The 20,557-nt window shown below is 46.1% G+C and overlaps 1 protein-coding gene across 1 annotated transcript in view; it reads right to left on the bottom strand.

Annotated features, from left to right (window-relative positions):
* Window positions 1–675: 675 nt before the first annotated feature.
* LOC147727456 (bifunctional methylenetetrahydrofolate dehydrogenase/cyclohydrolase 2, mitochondrial-like) overlaps window positions 676–20,557 on the bottom strand; it is a 505,471-nt gene continuing 485,589 nt past the window's right edge. The window contains exon 8 of the mRNA XM_086963121.1: window positions 676–788. Within this exon, the coding sequence (XP_086819247.1) occupies window positions 676–788 (113 nt within the window). The remainder of the gene's footprint in view (window positions 789–20,557) is intronic.

The following is a 20,557-nucleotide window of genomic DNA, read 5'->3' as shown; positions in this document are numbered from 1 at the left end:
CTTTGGTGAGAAACTGGGTAGAGACAGACACAAAAGGGTTGGGTTAAGCTACTGGGAAGTTATGGAGGTATTTAAAAGATCCAATTCAACGATTATAGATACCGGAAGACACAAATTAGAGAAGATACTGTGCCCTACTTGGAAGACAAGGCCACACATAAAGAATAGACAGGGAGATACAGCCACCAGGAGACTTCGGGCAAACTTCCATGCACAAACAGACTCTCCAGTAAGACCAACGCAACGGAAGCAGATACAATGCCACAGACACAGCAATTTGTGCTTACAATAAAACTGATGGAAAGCACGGTGTATTTAAGCGAATCAAAAAGAAACCCATGTTTTTTTAGTTTGAAATCTGTGGCAAAAAACTTTTGTGCCTTACAATATTTGTGCTTAATGGAAGCCCTTAACTTGTTCTGCATTATGCAGCAAAGCCCTTTCTGATCCCAACAAGTATATGATGTCCAATCACAGATCATATCAAACGCATATGTAGCAATACTTTCTTTGCATTAAAGAGTTTCATGTATAGAAAAGATACTATTATTATAATACATATTTAAAAGAACACTGTACACAAATAAATAGAATGTATAAATAAATATCATTCTTGTAAAAAATAATTAGAACATAAACAGAATGGGTTATAAGATTGCTTCCATATCCTATTCTTTAGTGCAATATTTTCTTTGCAGCAAGAACTGTATTCTTCAGAAGCATTGCAATAGTCATGGGTCCAACGCCTCCTGGAACCGGTGTGATAAAGCTAGCTTTCTTTTTTACCTCTGTAAAGAAAAGAAATACATTACTGAACTATACAAATATTATCCTATTGTATTAATTTTATAGTGCATTTTGGCACTGCAAAGGTTTAACTAACAATTTCTTTTCTCTGGGTGTCATTTCACTTTCAACTCATCTCTGGTAAATGGCAATCACTGAAAAGTTATTAAAGGATGATTACATTGTAATCGCAGTTCTACAACCCGGGAGACTTCTAATCACAAACACTGAATAGTCCTGTAGATGTCAACATAAGAAAGGTTACTTGCTTGTAATCCTGGTTCTCTTCCATGGGAATTTCCATTGATGTAATAAACACTAAATAGTCCCACTTACGCACTGAATCCCAGAACACTTGTAATATATATGCGTGAGAAAGTGGGCTGTTGGTTGAGGGCAGTGTGAGCCCTTCTCAAGCAGCAACCAAAGTCCTGGTCATGGTGAACCACAAAAGTCACTAAATGAAACTGTGTATAATCGTATGGTAGCTTGACACAAAAGCAGTCATACTTAACTTAGAGGCAATGTGTAAAGTATTAATACAGCACGCAAACAGTAATAAAGTGAAAACACAACACAGGAAAAATCTCACACCAACAATAGCAGCTAAAAGATCATTGCACCAACCGTGGACACCAAGATGCTCGAGACAGGGGCAAGGTTGAATGTTATGGCTTTACCATGAAGAAGCTTGATTCAGACACTCAAAGTGGTTTAGGCCTGGACTTCGCTTACCTTTGGACTTAGAGGAATGTTTGAAGAAAATTGTCTGAGAAGGAAGAGTTCAGCAGGGAAAGGTAGCAAGCTGGGTGTTAGAAGAAGGAGTTGTTGTTGGAGAGCAAAGTCACGGTGAAGATTTTGAAGCTCAGATGTAGTCTCTTTTTTAGAAGTCGAAAATCTCCAATGGGACAAAGCTGCACACTAGCTGATGAGGGCTTCACGGGTGGGATACCCCCTCTACAAGCAGCCGCTGAACAGGATTTGCTGCTGCAGAGAAGACCGCAGCAGGAGGTACTGCGAAGTCAGTTCCAGCTGCGAAGTCAGTCGAAGCGGGGTGGCATGTTGGGTGGATCTGAGAGCACGAAGGTCCCAGTCCCCCCTTGGTTCTTAGGACACGCTTTGACTTAAAGTTTTTGAAGTCCCAAGCTTTGTATATGGGCTATCTGGGTAAGTATTCTGATGCAGCTAGGCACGTTACTGACTCTTCCAATCAAAGACCTTCAGGGGTGACCACTGTGTCAAACTTTATGCCTCTACAGGGGAGGAGGATGCTCCATGATGAAGCATTTCACTTCGGTGAGTGATAGTATTTGTCCTTTTTAAAAAACATAACCATTGTATGTCCTACACCTCAGAGGGACAATCTCTTGTGTGCCAGGTACTTCAGTGGCCCAGCCACATTACAGATACTGCCCTCATCACCTTTATGGATAATATCTGGAAGATCATGGATAGAGGTCACACCAGCCTCATCGTATTAGATCTTTACGTAGCCTTCAATACCATATATCATCCCATCTTTATCCAACGACTGCACGAAGCCGGCATCAAAGTCTTACACTTTGCTGGAATTGTTCCGTCCTGATAGGCTGCACCCAGTTGGACAGTTTAGCCACCTTCAACTTGGACACCGTCAATCTTATCTTCTGAGTTCCACAAGGATCCTCAATGAGCCCCACTCTGTTCAACACCTGCATGACTCCAAGCATCTGCATCACCCACTCCATCGGAATCAACATCATATCCTATGCATACGACACCCTCTCTGACAAGACTCCAAACAATCAGACCAATTTCTCTGCCTGTATACCCAAAGTCACAAGATGGATGAAAACCTAATGCCTCAGAAGGAAGTAGTGATCATTGGCAAAGATACCTGGATCTATACCTGATGGTCTGCTGAACTCAGAGCCACACCCCTACCGACAACCCACGCAAAGAACCTCAGGATATTACCTGACAACCAACTCATCATGCCCTGCCAAATTAACACAGTCTCCGTCTCCTGATTCCATAAACTCAAGAAAATTAAACAGCTCCCTACCAACATTCACAGACCAATCGCACAAGCCCTCTTGACGAACAAACTGTACTACATCAATGCACTCTATGCTGGAATTAACACTGAAATGTTCAGAGGACTCCAGGCCATACAAAACTTAGTGGTCAGGCTCACGCTAAACCTCCTACTCCCCACATCAAAGAGCTCCAGTGTCTCCCAATCAACAAACACACTCTTCTATCCCCTCACCGAAACATACAAAGCCTTACACAACATTAGCCCCATGTACCTTAACAACTGCATAAACTTCCACAAACCTACCGGAGCCTTCCACTCAGCCGGACTCCTACTCGCATCTTCCACCCCACATGCGTAGAACCATATCCGGCGGTTGTGCCTTCTACTACCTTGCTCCTAAAGCCTAGAAAAACTGCCCCCGCACATCAGAGCCTCCTCCTGAGTTCCTGAATTCTACAATAAAGTGAAGAACTGGTTCTTCACCTAGCCTGGCCCTGTCTTGGCCCATTCAGCACCAGCAGCACCAGGATATCAACCTGGGTGAGTTGTGTGCTATGCAAATACACATAACATAAAATAGGGTAACACAAAGTTAGCCTTACCTCTACCTCCTCCTTCTTTCGGTATATTGGCATTGCCAGCAGGACCATGTATTTCATGAATGTTCTCAGAGGCAATTCCATAATGGTCCTTGCATATTAGGAACATCTAGAACTTTTGAGCTATTGGAATATGGAAACAGATGTGATACCTCTGAAAACTTGTGTCCTCTTCTTTAACATCCAGAATGTGCAAGATTTCTCTCTGAATATCCAGAATGTTCTAGTCCCCTCAGTGCCCATGTCAGCCTCATCCTAGACACCATACTTGAATAGGACCCATTCATTGTTTCACCAGTGACACAAGGGCTCCTCCTAATCTGGCGGAGTTAGCCTCCTCTGCTCCACCATCAGTGATTCTCAGTGAGTGCGTGGTGCCTGAGTGATCCCTGTCTCCTTGATTGCCCTATCTGGTTGAAGGTCTGAGAGTTGTGGAAACTCTGTAAATCTGCTGCATACTTGGGTGTGGCTGAGCCTGGTCCATAAAAGGCACACCCAGGCACAGTACAGAAGCTTCTAATTTAAACCTCTTGGGTGTATGGGAGAATCTTGGCGCTCATGTGCTCATGTGACAATACACTCATTAATGTATACACAAAATCCTTATTCCTCTGGGTGCTTGCAATGCCAATGGGAGAAGAGAACACCCTACTTCTCACTATGCAATCCTAAGATTGAACGCAATATAACAACAATGATCGCAGCACACCACTTATCACAATAGTAATGCTCTTTTCGCAAACTAAACATAGGACAGTTCATTGGGCTCTTGAAGATTTCTTCCTTTTCTTTTATTCTTTTAAACTCCAATCCCCTTTTTGCATGCCAACGCATTTCGCCGAGGTTTACACAAACCAAAAGGCTTCATCAGGACTCAATCTTTATATTAATCCTTGGTAACTCCTTAGTAAATTTCCTTTCCTTTTCACTTCAATCAATATTGTGCTCTGAAGGTTTCCTCGACCAATCAAAAGGCACCTGTATTCGTTTCTTCCAACTCAATAAAAACGGGCGGTAAACTTTGGGCTTTGGATCTTAGTTAGCAAATGCCCAAGTTTCTCACATGTGGCAAACATATGGATAGAGTCTGCACTATATTCGGAGCATCGAGGGGAATTAGTGCCTCTACTGGGCCCCCGAAAAAGCAAGTTTTGTAGAATTGTGCTTGTAAATTAGCTGATAATAGGTCACTTTGAGCAAATTAGAGAGCCAGACAGAAGACATTATTGGTGATATCCAATTTCTGCTGCCATTTTCTATAAATTTTGGCACGGTCATCAGGCATTAGGCTGTTAAGAGGGTCGTAGATGGACCCAATTCGGGGAATTGTGAGATCCAACAATCTCTCAAAAAGTTAACATTTCATAAACCCCGAGGGCCCGCCTGACTTGCGTGTTAAAAAGTTCATGATGGCTAGATATTTAAAGGCCTCATTGTGGCTCAGATCAAATTGAATTGTAGGATCTTCAAATTCCAAGACACCCTTGATCGAATACAGGGCCCCTAGTTTGTTAATGCCAGAGTTGAACCAATTTTGAAAATGAAATCCCCCAAACATTCCTGCGGATGTTTATTATTTCTAGTAGGGGTGTAATAATTCAATCTGCCAATCCCTAATAGCTTGCGCCCGGCGGTGAAGACCTTAAAGCAGGGATACTCATAGTACGGCCCGCGGGCCGCTGGCGGCCCGGCAAGCCTTCCCTGGCGGCCCGCGGACCTTTTAGACATCGTACCCGAGTTGTTTTTTTTTTTTAAAGGCTGTCTGCAACCAGAGCTCGACTCAGAGACTCTGCTGCTTGTGGGGGCCGGGCGATTTCCGCCGTAGTCCGAGTGGGGCTGCAGGGGCGCTGAGAGGTGAAAAGAGCCTATTTAACACGGTAATGGTCTTTTAAAGACCTGTGAAATGCTTGGGTGCGGCTTTCAGGAGGCGCACACAGCCGCCCCCAAGCATTTCACAGGTCTTTAAAAGACCATTACCATGTTAATGAGGCTCTTTTCACCTCTCAGCGCCCCTGCAGCCCCACTCTGACTACGGCGGAAATCGTCTGGCCCCCACAGGCAACAGAGTCTCTGAGTCGAGCTCTGGTTGCAGAAAGCTTTAAAAAAAAAAAGAAGGAGGGAGACAAAGGGAGGGAGGGAGGGAGAAAGAGGGATGGAGGGAGAGCGAGGGAGGGAAGGGGAGCGAGGGAGGGAAGGAGAGCGAGGGAGGGAAAGTGAGGGAGGGAAAGGAAGGCAGACAGAGGGAGGGAGACAGAGGGAGGAAAAGGGAGGGAGAGCTAGGGTGAGCGAGGGAGAGCGAGGGAGAGCGAGGGAGGGATGGAAAGGGAGGCAGACGGAGGGAGACAGAGAGAGGGAGGGAGACAGAGAGAGGGAGGGAGACAGAGGGAGGGAGACGGAGGGAGGGAGACAGAGGGAGGGAGGGAGACAGAGAGAGGGAGGGAGACAGAGGGAGGGAGGAAGAGGGAGGAAGGGAGACAGAGGGAGGGAGGGAGACAGAGAGAGGGAGGGAGACAGAGGGAGGGAGGAAGACAGAGGGAGGGAGGGAGGGAGAGAGAGAGTCAGAGTGAGTGAGACAGAGGGAGAGATGGAGACAGAGGGAGAGATGGAGAGAGAGGGAGTGAGAGTGAGAGAGTCAGAGGGAGACAGAGAGACAGAGACAGGGAGGGAGAAAGGGAGGGAGAGTGGGAGAGAGAGACAGGGAGAGAGAGAGTGAGAGAGAGAGGGAGAGAGAAGGGGAGAGAGAAGGGGAGAGAGGGGGAGAGAGGGGAAGAGAGGGGAAGAGAGGGGAAGAGAGGGGAAGAGAGGGGGAGAGGGAGAGAGATGTGTGTCTATGCCGGGTCTGGTGGCTCAGTGGACGAAGGCGTCCGCTGCAGGGACCTATGATCAACCTCATGGTCACAGTTTTTGTTGTTGTTCTAGCCCCGCCCCTTCCCCACTGACCCCCCCCCCACCGGTGCGGCCCTCGGACACAAACCACACTGTAAATTTGGCCCCTGAGAGAAAGTTTGTGAGTACCCATGCCTTAAAGGATCCCATAAGGGTCTTGAACCTAACCTTCTTGTAATACCCGAATTAGAGCTGGCGCCAAAAACACCCCATGCATCGGACCCAAGTAAAAGTTCGAACGGAGACGGGAGTTTTGTTATAGGTACTAAAGATTGGTCTTGTACCATAGCTGGGCATATTTGCAGGACTGTGGCCCGGTAATATAATTTTAGATTTGGAAGTGCCCAGCCACCTCTCTCCCGGGGAAGGGATAAGTATTTAAGAGATTTTCTTGGCTGGGAATAGGCCCATATAAATTGTGAAAAAAGACCATCAAATGTCTTTAGTATTGTGTTAGTAAATTCAAGAGGGATAGCTCTGAAAAAACATAAAATTTTAGGAAAAAAGATCATTTTGAGGACATTGCACCAGCCCACCATTGACAAATGTAAGTTATTAAGCCGATCGATTCAATGCCCTCTTTGTCTCTGAAGCAAGAAGAACCAGATTTTCTCCGACTATTATCTGTTTCAGCCAGGATGTTCACCCCTAGATACCTTGCTTTAGAAACAACTCTATTATACATCCAGTTGGATTTTTTGTTTATGAATCTTTGGGTCCTTCATTTCTTTATAGCATACCCAGATACCTCCCCAAAAGCCCTGGGCCTCTCATCCTATAGCTGCAATAGCTTTCTCGGGTTCGGGGTCACAAAAGCGAAATCATCAGTGCACGCCATGATTTTTGTTTCAACGCCATATCTATGTATTGCCGGGATTTCTTGATTATTGGCAAGTCTTTTAATAAAAGGATCGATATACATTGCAAAAAGCAATGGGGAGCAGGGACATCCCTTGTGGGTCTGGCGTGTAATTTCAAGTTGCTCTGTTATTGCCCGTTGATCGAAACCCTAGAAGGAGGATTTATATAAAAGGCCTGAATAACCCCAGGCCTGAAACCTATTCACTGCATGACACGCCACAGAAACAGCCCGGAAATCCGATCAAATGCTTTTTCAGCATCAAGAAGTATTAGCGCCATCGGGTTCCCTTTGGTCTGTGCCGCATCAAACAATGTAATGGTCCTCTGGATATTTTCGGTGGTGCTTTTTTAAGAGATAAACCTATGTTGCCATTTGGAGACAAGGTTTTCAATTCTGAGATAGAGCCGGGAAGCAAAGATCTTGGAGTAGATTTTCGAATCTCCATAGATAAGCGTTATTTAGTTTAAAATGTATAAAGCACCTGAATCAACCCCAAGGGGTATCTCCAAGCTAGTAAACTGATTTTGTCGGCCAGAGAAGAGGGCCAGATCAACACAATGTAGTCCTAAGAAGCCTATGGAACTGCAGGTAATTAGAGCACTCCACCAGGTGGATGCGTGATTGGTTCCAGTAGGTATGAGCTAAATGGAAGAAGGCTTTACCATCCAGCCATGATATTTTACAGCGTGGAACCACGAGTAGAGATTTGGTCCCTGAGCGTAACGTCATGAGAGCCTGGTATTTCGTGAATTTTCCTGCCAGATAACTGGGGCCTTTGCCGCCCAAGGATTTGTGCACAATGCAAGAGATCTTTAAGCGGATCTGCTTCCGTACTGGGATCCAATGCAAGAGGGGGGGGATTTGGGGGGGGGGGGGAACAGGGGGGGGAACAGTGGAGACCAGTCGGGCTGTGGTATTTTGGACCAATTGCAATCTGTTCAGTGATGCTTTGTTAGCTGAATTCAACAAAGCATTGCAATAATCCAGATGACTGAATACTAGTGCCTGGATAAGGGTTTTCCGAGTGGTCAAAAGAAGAATGGGAAATAGCCTTCGAAAGAGGCTTGGCACATAGAAGCAAGCACCAACGGTGGTTGAAGAATATTCCTTCAATATTTGTTTCTGGTCCAGGCGGATGCCTAGATTTTTTACCACAGTCTTGGGGACCGGTACGGAGCCCAGCTTTGCTGGCCACCAGCTCGGGGACCATCTCATAGATGCATCGCCAAACAGCACAATTTCTGTTTTTCCTGCATTAAGCTGGAGAAAATCATACCTCATCCAGATAGCAATGGTCTTCATACCTTCTGAGAAGGTGGACTGAGCATTGGTATTGTTTTTATCAAAGGAGAGTAGGAGCTGAGTATCACCAGCATACGAAATAGGCATAAAACCTAGGTTCCCGAGTAATGCTGCCAGAGGGGCAACATAGATGTTAAATAAAGTGGGACTGAGACAGGATACCTGTGGTACTCCTTTAGTCAGTTCCACGGTCTCAGAATGGAAAGGGCCTAACTTAATAGTCTGAGTTCTATGTGAAAAAAACTCAACATCCATTGTAGAGCTGTTTCTTGAATACCAATTTCACTCTCCTGAGGCAGAATTTGATGTGAGACTGTGTCGAAGGCTGCTGACAGATCAAGCAGCACAGGAAGTACTGCCTGTCTGTTGTCCTGGGACTGTCTGATGTTGTCAGTGATGGCAATCAGAGCAGACTCAGTACTGTACCTGGGTCTAAAACCTGGCTGGGAAGAATCAAGACAACTGGAGACTTCAACAAAGTAAGATAGATATTTATTAATATGTTTTTCTAAAATCTTGCTCAGGAGAGGTAGCATTGAAATAGGTCGATAGTTGGAGAGGTCGCCCATAGGGGCCTTGAGGTTCTTACGTATAGGACATTTTTGTGCTGCTTTCCACTCAGTGGGGAGTTGACCTTTACTCAGCGAGAGATTAAGAAATGAACAGATTGAGGTAGCAAGCTGTCTCAACAGCAGCGAGGTGGTCTTGGCCGGGATGATATCAAGAGGGGGGCCTGATTCAGCGTTGAGTAAGGACTCTACTGCATCGGGCGTGAGTAAAGGGAAGTATTCAAGCTTCTGCATGTTAGACAGGGTGGGTAAGTGGTCAACAATGGGATCTTGTTGGCAGCTTCAATCTGAAATGATGTTATCATAGATTAGGTCGATTTTCTTTGTGAAGTGGGTTCTGTTTTGTCATATAAGGCTTGCGAGGGAGCTTCCTCATTGTTACATGGCTTTGGGTGAGTGAAACTTTTGAGTATCTGATAAAGAGTTTTGCTGGGATTCCCAGCCTGCTCTAATTGCAGTGCAATATGGGTTTTTCGAGCATTTTTTATATTTTTATTGTATTTCGTCAGAGCAGTTTTATAGTTTGCTTTATCTAGTGCATTGTGGGAGAGGCACCAGCACCACTCCAATTTTTTGCAGACTATTTTCTGTCTTTGGATTGGGAGAGAACTATGCTGTCTGAGTGCGCCCAGCAGAGCTAGTGCATTACTTTAAGGGGGCCAGGAGATCAATGACAGTTTTTATAGTCGAGTAACAGCGGGTTCGGCCAACCTCTATATTCTCTGTGTCAAGGTTCCAAGAAGTAGGAATTAAATCCAGGAAATAGTCAGGAATACTTTTGGGCCACTGTGTGCACCAGCTCACAGGAGTTGGAGAATTTGCGTCAAGTATCATGGGGCCTCTAAGTTGGAACTCTATAAGAGAATGGTCAGTCCATGTGAGAGGGCAGGTGACTTCGCACAGCATATTGGAAGAATTGGTCAAAATAAGATCCAATGTGTGTCCCGCAGAGTGAGTGGGGCCTTCGTTGATCTTATTTAAATCCAACGTGTTTAAATCTGTTAGGAGCGACAAGTCATCCTGATTTGAGGTGACTTTACTGTGAACATTAAAGTCAGCCAGAAGAATTTCTTTTTTGTAGAAATGACATGCGAGGAGATTAGTTCCATTAGTTGGAGTGAGAAATCCCAGAGGGGGCAGGGTGGCCAGTAAACTAGAGCGCCTTTCCAACTGTGTTGAGGGTGCGGATCAATTCTAAAAACTAGTTCTCCAATAATGTTGTTATTTAATTGCTCCAGTATTGTTACTTTAATGGAATCCTTATGAATTATAGCTCAACACACCATACCTTAATTAGCCTGTCAAGCCTTAGGATGCGATATCCCTCTGGAAGTGCTGTTGCTATGGCATGGGGGAAGCTAGGTTTTAGCCAAGTTTCAGTCAGGAAGCCCATATCAGGGAGTTTGGAAGATAGAAGGTCCCAGATTTCTAGTGCGTGTTTAGGCAGCGATCTCACATTGGCCAGTAGGCAGTTACAGTCCAATACTGCAGGGGTACAAAGAGTAGCCTTTGCTAGGTGGAAACATTTATTTAGGCTACTTTGTCTAATCTCAAAGAGTTTCTGTTTAGTGTAGGCACCTATAACCGTTGGGCAGGTTCCTGACTTTAACGTGAAACATGCAAGGGTCCTGGCTGCTGGCGCATCGTGCCTGGAATGCCAATTAAATAGGGGAGGCCAGCTGCTCGAGCGCAGACCTCCGTTCCGTTCCCACGGAAGTACAGAGTACCAATTCCCCCTTCTCGCAATCTCACTCCACTCAATCGGGAAAACCTGTGGTGGACCTGAGGAGTAATGCAGAAGGCTGTACCAGTGCAAGTGCAAGTGCCAAGGTAACTTAAAAGTGAACGTTAAAAACACAGGTTTAAAATTAACTTTAAACTGTTAGCATACCCCCTAAATATACCCTTAGCAGGAGAAAGCTGTAGAGATCAGCAATTCAATCAGTAGCCTCACTTAAGCACGTCTGCTGCGCGATGTGCCTGGCATGCCAATTAAATAGGGGAGTGGTTTATATAAATGGGGATGATTCCTTTAGGAGAACAGGGACTTGAATCAAATTATATTTATCACCAAGCACAATTGCCCCCGACACCATTGATCACAAAAATCCTTTTTTAACAGTAGTCCCTTTTATTGACTCTGTATTCATTAAATTATTTCACTTTTCTTTACTTTTTTTTAATTCCCCTTCCTTGATTCAGGATAGTAGTATTAACGTTACTCCATGGTTCTTGTCGGACCACAACCCTTTAATTTTAAATATTACGGGTATGTATTTCTGCAAGGAAGTTCCATATTGAAGTTTTGAGAGGGAGTTACTGTTCGATACAGGCTATCAAAATAATATGAAGAGTTGGACTCAGGACTTCCTTGAAAGGAATATTGGCTCTGCTCCAGTTATGGTTGTTGGTATGCCTGAAAGCGTGTATTTGAGGGGAGACACTCTAGTTTTCTCTTAGAAAGAACAAACAGGAGAAATCACAGATTCTAGAGCTTCATAGAAAATTAGCAAAGGCAGAGGAAAAACAAATTGAGCCGGTACAACTTGATGCTGCCGCATTTAGAGCAGAAATTGGTACAATGTGGCCGAGAAATCTGCCTCTAAGTGGGCCGCTGCACACGTAAAGATATATGAATGTAGTGAGCAAATCCGTCACCAGTAGGGCCTGAGAACTAGGTAACATCCCATAAATAACGGTATACTTTCCATTTGAGTTCCGGCAGGGGGAATCACTAGCATTCCGAATAAAATTCAGACTTCCGCAAATTTTACTAAGGCATATATACCGAAGAAGTTGCTGGCTCGCAAGATGCCAGGCAGAAAGTGATTGACAACTTTCTTGAGCCGGTCTTGTTATCACACCTTAGCCCGGAGGATCGCGATCAACTGGAGGACCCTTCCTCCTGGGAAGAAATTGCCATATCAATGTCAGGCTTACCGGATGGTAAGGCGGTAGGCACTGCTCGAATTTTACAAAGTCTTCTCCCAGATGAAAGATATTTTTAAAGTCCTTGTGTTCCAAATTTCCACCAGCGCGACCCCACCTCCATCATGGTCGACAGCCAAAAGTATTATCTTTCCTAAAAATAATCAAGTTGTGCAAATGATTGATGGAGCGCAGAATAATAAGCATACCCTGGTTAGTCTAGTTTTAAGTGGCACCAGATATCAACCAGCCCATGTGCATGCAGTTTGTTTTTCAAGGCCTGTAAAGCCTTTGATTTCAGACCTGTATACTGCAATTGGGTATTCATCTCCCAATTTCTGGTAAGTTGTTATGGAGGTCACCCCATATTATAACAGGGAGAGGCCAGAGGGCTAGCTCCCCGGAAAGCCAATTAATTACTCTGTGATCATCAGCTATACTCCCATATATTGAACATAGGGTAAAAGAAAGTTTAGATGTTAGCCGACATTCTGCTAAAACCCATCTCCCATGAGAATCAGATTTCATTTGTATGGGCTGGAGCGGACGATTACGGTGGATCAAAATAGCTACACCTCTCGCTTGTCGGTGATGTCTTCCTAATCAGAGTATATCCCATTGTGTTTAAGAGATGTGTCTGTGATCCTTCAATATGTGTTTCCTGGAGGCGGACTGCATCAGCCCCAGCAGGCACAAACCGTTAAGAGGCCTTCTGTTTTTTCGTATATCATTTAGACCGCAAATGTTCAAAGAAATAATTCTAAAATGCATTCCATCTGCCATATTCACTCAATACTGATTTCGTTGATAAAGTAGCATACATGAGAACATACGTCTAGGCAATACCACAAGAGGACCCCTGCCCGACAGTCAGAAACTATCTGTCTAAAAATATAAAAGCACCACATTTTGCACTTCTAACTCATCACGACAAAAATACATTCTGATATTAGCACCTAAGCCAAAAACATGAAGGACCGACCCCAACCAAACCCACCCTTGCCCAACTTCTCCCCCCATGACCTGAACCTCCCCCCCACATAATAGAGCTTTCAGGATTAACCTGAATGATGAACGCCTATAGTAAAACCCCGCCACCTAGCCCACCGTGAACTCAAACAAGGTTTTTACCCTTTTAGGCCAGTAGAGAAGAGCAACAAGAGGAATAGAGGAAAAACAAAAGAAAAAAGGGGAATCTTGAACCCTTCCAAAGCTAAAACTCACTAGTGCCAGGGCTGCCTCTCTTTCCCCCTAAAAGCCACCAAGAACCCCTATTTGGCCTTCTCCTAAAGAAATAAAAGAGTATAAGGACTCTAGACCTATCAACTGTTGAACATAACAATCACTAGCTTTGCCCTTTTCGATCCTTGATTTTGCGGAGGTATTCATAAGCCTTGATTACTGACATCAAGGTACGTGAAGAGCCATTCAAAATTAATTTTCAATTTAGCAGGGTTCATAAGAAATACTTGCGCGCCCAGCTGCTGAAAAGGGGAAAATAACTGGTGAAGGTGCCACCTTTGCTCTACCATGGCATGGCAGAAATCAGGCTTTGCAAAAAAGACACCCCCTCAAAACCCTTCTAAGAGTTCGGTCGAGCAGGTTCATAGACCAACTGTACATTTTCCCCAAAAACTCCCAAAAAGCTCTGGGTTTCTCTTCACCATTAGCTTGTTATTTCTTCAGGGTGAAAGGGAAGCGGTAGGCTCGCTGTGTTTCGTGATACCAGTTCCACTCAGCATGATCAGAGATAGCTCCCTTCAGAAGTTTCATGATGTAACGGCAGGGATCTTCTCCCTCTACTCCGTCGGTGATCCCCAACAGGCGGAGGTTATTTCCGCGCTGTCTGTTCGACTGGTCTTTCATTTACCACATGACATCAATCATGCAGGCGCCTTGGGAGGAACACAGAACTTTCAAGGTGGTAACTTCTGCCTCCAAACTTTTGGTGCAGCCTTCCATCATAGTGACCCACCCTCCAATCTGAACAGGTTTTATTCAGCTTTCTAAGTCCCCCTTGCAATGTTTGGGCTGCCACTTTAGCTATCTATAGTCTTTCCGCACTTCCTCCTGAAACTGTTTAATCAACAATAAGATAGCCGTCAAGGAAGGTTCTTCAGGATAATCAGTTGTAGCTCTCTTACTTTCTGAACCTGGGATATTGCCGGACTCTTCGCTATAGGGAAACATAAGTTGTTAGCCAGAGAAATCCCATTTTAGCTGACTATGCTTTCCAAGACGTCTCTCGATTTGCTTGCTGGAAGTGGTTTTCTGGCAGTGAACAGTGCCGATTTCTTTGGAAAAATGACCGCTGTTGGAATCAGATTGATACCGGTCACTTGAGGTGAGTGAACTCCCCTCAGCTGTGGCGTCCGAGCCATCCAAGATGAAAAGATATGCTCACCTGCTAATTCGGGGGACACAGCCCTCTGGGACAACTGTGCACCAGTAGCACCACGATTTGCAGAAGTGGCGATGGTGAAATTATAAGCTTTCTGCTCATTCACATCAGTGAGTGTTCCTGCCTGGGCGTTAGAATCCTCAGCACTAATAGCAAAAGAAAGAACTGCAGAATTTAAGCCCTCTGTGGAGCGCATATTACAAGCGGATGACACCTCTTTGCGGGACTCCGCTGCTTCAGCTGGTTCCAGACATTCTGTAAAATGAGGGTCAAATTGCTCTTCCAAACCAGGCAGCCCGTGTTATCCATGGCCAATTCTATAGGTTCAGCACCTCTCTTAGAACTGGGGGTCTCTAGTTGGCAGAGATAGGTACCACTGTCCACATAGGGACCCTTTCTTCTAGTCAGGGTAAGGAGGAAACCCCCTGAGATAACCCCTGCTCACCCTCTATGTAGCTTGGCACGAGCAGTCAAGGCTAATCAAAAGGTAATGTGTAAAGTATTTGTACCAACACTCACAGTAACACAGTGAAAACACCACAAACTGACTCCACAACAGTTTAGAAAAATAAAGGTTTTTTTTCTAAACTACACAAGACCAAAACGACAAAAATCCAACATACACAGTTCAAGAATATGGTTGCAAAAGAGTTCTTTAGGTTGCGATAAAATAATCCACAGTTGCGTGAAAAGTTTACAGTTGCGACACGTTTAGCCAACAGTACCTTTAGTTGCGACTATGTTCCAAAAGCAGAAGCTGGTACGGTGGAAAACAAGCGATGCGTTGCTCCTGAGACCTTGGGGAGGCATTTGCGACAGCCCTTCAGCAGCAGCGGGCGTGTTGCGACGAATCCGTTCTATATGAGGAGGAAGGCCACTTGTATGGATTCCGGTGCGTAGGTTCCGTAGGAAGCTTGTTCTCGCAAAGGCACGATGCGACGATCTCGTAGGGGCTGCGATTATCTCCGGGGTGATGATGCGCGATCCAGCGGCGATCTCCCTCTCTCGCAGCTCCTCGATGCGATGGCAAACGAAGGATGCAACGACTCTGGCAGCGGCAACAGGCGCTGCAACGATCTCGGCCTTCGTAGCGGCGAAAATTTCCTCACACTGTCGGGGATGAGCTCCATAGCGTGCGATGCGATAACTTTTCTGTAGCAAAGTCTTTAAAGCGTGATTTCTAGCTTCCCAACACAGGTACAACTTCCAGAGGCACCACACATGGGCCACACACTCCAGGAAGGACATAACTCTCTCAGTAGAGCTCAGGGGAAGCTGGGGGTGAAGTCCTTTTGTTCCTGGGACTTCAAAAACGGGGAGCCAGCTCTTCTCAGGCCCTTGGAGATTCCTTCAAGCAAGGGGACACAGCACAAAGCAAAGCCCTTCCCCTCTCCTTGGCAGCAAAGCAACAGCAGGGCAATCCAGCAGAGCAACAGCTGGACAATCTTCCTTCTTCAGTTTCAGCTTTCTCCTTGGCAGAGGTTCCTTCATGATTCCAGGATGATCTAATTTTCTGTTGTTAGGGGTCCTGTACTTATAACACTAAAAGTCTTTGTTCCCTTTGTGCAGGAGGGCTCTGAGTCGGTATGAACCAGTTCTGGGTGTTCCTTGAGCACTTTGTTTTCCTGGCTTCTCCTTTCCTTTCAGAGTGAGGGGCAGGGCCGTCAGCCGCCCAGCAAGAGGTGGAGCCAGCATTGTGGAAGGCAGGCACAGACCTATTCAGGCCCAGGTGCTATCTCCTCCCACCACTCAAGTTGCAAATGCAGTCATTCAGCCTAGGGCTGACTCAGCCAGCCTCCTGGGGAATCCCCAGCCCCTGTCACTCTCAAATCAGACAGTCAATACACAAACAGGCCAAGGCACTCAGAAAGGGCAGACACGAGAACAGCAACTTTCTAAAAGTGCTGATCTCAACCACAGGGTTTTAAAACAACCTTTCCTAAAAGGTGTGTTATTAAATTATGAGTTCAGGGAGGCTAGACTTTTATGTCCTATCTTGTTCCTATGGGAAGATATGCTGGTAGCCACTGTAACCAGCATCCTCCATGAAAGCCTATGGAGCAAGATAGCCTTGCAGCAGTGAAAAACAAAAATGGCTGTAATTCACTACCAGAGCATGTCACCTGCACCAGTACATGCTCTACCTTTCACATACACTGCACCCTGCCCAAGGGGGTACCTTGGGCCTTCCATAGGGGTGACCAATGTGCATAAAAAGGGAAGGGTTAGGCCTGGTCAGTGGGGACACTGACCAGGAGGACATGGCAGTTCACAGACTGCACACAGGCACTGCGGTGGCAGGCCTGAGACACCATTTTGGGGCTACTCCTGTGGGTGGGACAATCAGTGCTGCAGGCCCACTAGTAGCATTTGTCATCACCAGACCTGGCACACCCAGTGCAATTTACTAGGGACTTCTTGGTGATACAAATATGTCAATCGTGTATATCCAATCATAATAACAATTTACACAGGGAGCACTTACACTCTGACACTAATCAGCAGCGGCAGAGTGTCCAAAGCATCTAAACCAGCAAAAACGAAATCCGGCACAGCATCAAAAATACAGGAGGTAGAGGCCAAAAAGACAGGTGAAACAACGCCAAAGATGCCAGGTCTAGCAACCTCCATCAGGGCTTGTCATTATTCGTTCCTTAGGGCCCGAGGAGCTAGTGAATGGAAACAGTTTCGTAATAGAGGGTTGGGAGCCCATGCCATCTTTGAGCGCTCCCCCCCCTGCAGATTTCCCTGTGGCTTTTTTACTGCCCCAGCCTCCTGTTTACCTCATAGCATGGGTCCAAATCTGAAGCCAGTATTCCTGTGCTAGTGGATCCAATGCTAACTGGGACAGTCCTTGTTTTAGTCCACCTCACACCGCGGGCTGCCATAGTCCACCCTAGATTGCGGTCGACCTCTTGCCTCAAAGCACGCAAAATGTCCGCGGGGCTGCAGAGCAGATCAGGAACAAAGCGAGAAATAGTCTGAAATGTCCGCCGTAGCAGTTCCCCAAGTGCTCGTATTGGTGCCAGCACATACCCCATGCCAGAAACGACTATGGCTTCTTCTTCAAGGGAGAAGCAGGAGTCTACGAAGCAGCGTCCTCAAATTAGGCGGCATAGCCATTGGCCAAAATGATTTACGGCATGGGAGCCGGTGAAGCAGATTGTTACACAGAAGCCATCTTGTTCTCCCACAATCAAAATTAACCATTAAAATGCTGCCATGCCTGTGATATTTAATTGACACTGGCAGTAGAGCAGAAGTGAATGATCCATGAGATCAAACAGGACAGAAAGATCTGGCAGGAAATACTCTAGATAAGATCGAATCCGCAGTTATTCTGATGTCGTCAGCTGCAGATACGTGGGAAATGGCCCCCTTTGCAGGGTTATCCTCAAACTTTTTGCTTCTTCTGCCTATTTTTTCCTGACTTGTTTGTGTTGGTTTTAGGACTCTGGGCACTTTACCACTGCTAATCAGTGCTAAAGTGCATATGCTCTCTATGTAAATTGTGTTATGGATAAGTGTTTCCATGATTGGGTATTTGATTTACTTGTTAGTCCCTAGTAAAGTGCAGTGAGTGTGCCAGGATCTGTGAATCAAATGCTACTAGTGGGCCTGCAGCACTGATTGTGCCGCCCACATGAGTAGCCCTAAAAAGGTAACTCAGACCTGCCATTGCAGAGTCTGCGCGCAGTTTGTAACTGCCATGTCAACTTGGCCTGTGCACACACTTGCCAGTACCTATACCTTCCCTTTTCTACATGTTAGTCACCCCTAAGGTAGGCCCAAGATACGCCTGTGGGCAGGGTGCAGGGTATGGGAAAGGTTGGACATGCCCTGATGTGTGTGGCATGTCCTGATAGTGAATTACAGCCATTTTCGTTTTTCACTATTGCAAGGCTACCTGTTCCCCATAGGACAGATTGGGACGTTTGTTTATAACATTTATAAACATTACTGGCCCTGGGAACTAGGTAGGAAAATAACATTTAGTATGCTCAAACTCAGAATCTAAAGATGCATCTTTAAGTGAAGGTGAGTTTTACGTTCTGTGTTTGAAAGTACCACTTTTAGAAAGTAGGTATTTTCTTGCTTAGTCATCCAGTGTGCCTCTGCTGGACAGAAGGCTGGGGGAGCAGGAGGGGCTCCAGATAGTGTAGGTGGGTCAGGAAAGGGATGATAGACCTGGGCTGCGATGGGGGAAGTGGGAGGAGATTTCCTTGCACCACAAAGGGCCGGTCTGCCTCTGACAAAGCGTCTCCACCTCCTGCCAGGAATTCACACCAGAGAAGGCCAAACTGGTTCTGGCCGGGCACAGACACCCTCTGCCTGCCAGATCAAAGGATTTTTATGTACAAATACTGGGGCCCAGACCCCTGAACTTTAGAACTCATCTGGATCAAGAAGACTGCCAAGAAGAAGAGCCGTAGAAACTGCAAGGAGGAACGACCGCTTTGCTGAGTGCTTTGCTGGGCTGACCTGCAGTGGCTGATTCTGTCTTGGAAAGTGAAAGGCCTGGACTGGTCTTTCGGCAACCTAATTTTTGAGTCTCTCCAAGGGCTTGAGGTAGAGCTTGCCCCCTGTTCACGAGGTCTCAGGAACCACAATTACTTCATGCTCTTCTCCCTCTGCACTGGGGACTGTGTGTTTTGTGCTGCAACAGAAGAAAAGCAACCCAACGATGTCTATGACACCGCCGCTGACTCTGTGCCCTGATGGCACCACAGAGGGCACTGCTGCAACACCGTACCGCGACCCCGGTCTCACTGACGATGCCTGCTGACACCTCCACCGAGCCGCCTGTCACACCGTGACCTGTGGGCACAGCACTCCGCACCGCCTTGGTGCCGCAAAGGGCACCGCCACAACGCCGCACCGTGACCCTGGTCTCACCAGAGACGCCTGTGGACGCTGCCACTGAGCCGCTGCTTGCACCGTGACCTGCCAGCACCGTGATGCCTTCCTCTCGCACCGCCACCCTGGTCACCCTGACAACGCCATCTGATACCACCACCGAGCCGCTGCTCGCAAACCGACCTGAGGGCACTGCACGCCACACTGCTGCACTTCGTGCTGCAGCACCCGACACCTGCCAACGCAAGCGCTCCTGACTCCAACAGAGAGGAGATCGACCTGCAAAGTGTGTAACTTCGAGGGCCTGCCGACACATGCACCGACCTCCGGAACCGACGCCTGTGGACGCCGTGTTTTTGGAAGCTCAACTAGTGGTCACCGACACCCTGCATTTCTAAAAGGTACTGTATGTGGGTCTTCCTGACACCGTAGCTGGCCTGCGACGCTGCGGTCAGCCAGAACTGTTTGGATTTGTTTGCTCACGACGCCGTGTTAGCCCCGGACATGGCTATCGACAACAAGGAACTGTTTTTAAAGCATGTTTTGATAAGTGAAGATTTTTAAGCACTGTATTTTGAATTTTTATTGTTTTTGGTCTTGTCTTAAGTATATACACATATTGGATATTTTTCTAAACTGCTGTGGTTTCCTTTTGTAGTGCTTACACTGTATTAATGTTGGTTATGTGCAAATGCTTTACACACTGCCTCTAAGATAAGCCTGACTGCTTGTGCCATGCATCTATGGGGGTGAGCAGGGGTTATTTTAGGAGTGTAACTCACTTATCCTGACTAGAGTGGTGGTTTCTGCCGGGCTTTGGCACATGCCCTAGCCTGCCAAAAATCCAATTTCTTACAAGATGCGATAAATGTTTGAGTTGAATAGCCTGGACGGAAGACTGCTAGGGATGATACCTAATGTTTTTTCGATGCACAAAATGGTATAGTTGTTTAGTCATGATTTCTTTCCAGTGAGTTTCACCAGAAAGGATAAGAGGGAAATGTATCTGGAGTTGTTAGGGTACCAAAGCTTGAGATTGGACTTTTTTTTTTACAGTGGAAAGAATAATGGCTTCCTTCAGTCTTCGAGGAAGGTTAAGGATTCTAGGGAAGAGTCAATTGATTGCGATAATATAGGAGTTACAAACCTGATCAGAACTTTTGTAATTTGAGCGGGTGAGACACCTAATGGTGAGCCTAAAGGTTTACTTTTTTTAGTGAGATTAAAGCTTTCGTCTTCTTTGAGGGTGGTGAAGTTGGGTAAGGTGGTGTTTCTTCCGTGAGCAGATTTGCATCTGTGTCTTAGTAAATATTGGTGTCAGCGCTGGTCGTAAAAGACTCTTGAATT

Source organism: Lissotriton vulgaris, chromosome 3_1, assembly GCF_964263255.1.
Source record: "Lissotriton vulgaris chromosome 3_1, aLisVul1.2, whole genome shotgun sequence".
In the NCBI taxonomy this organism is placed as follows: domain Eukaryota; kingdom Metazoa; phylum Chordata; class Amphibia; order Caudata; family Salamandridae; genus Lissotriton; species Lissotriton vulgaris.
Note: the sequence above shows the minus strand (reverse complement) of the source record. Positions and strands in the feature narration are given on the sequence as shown.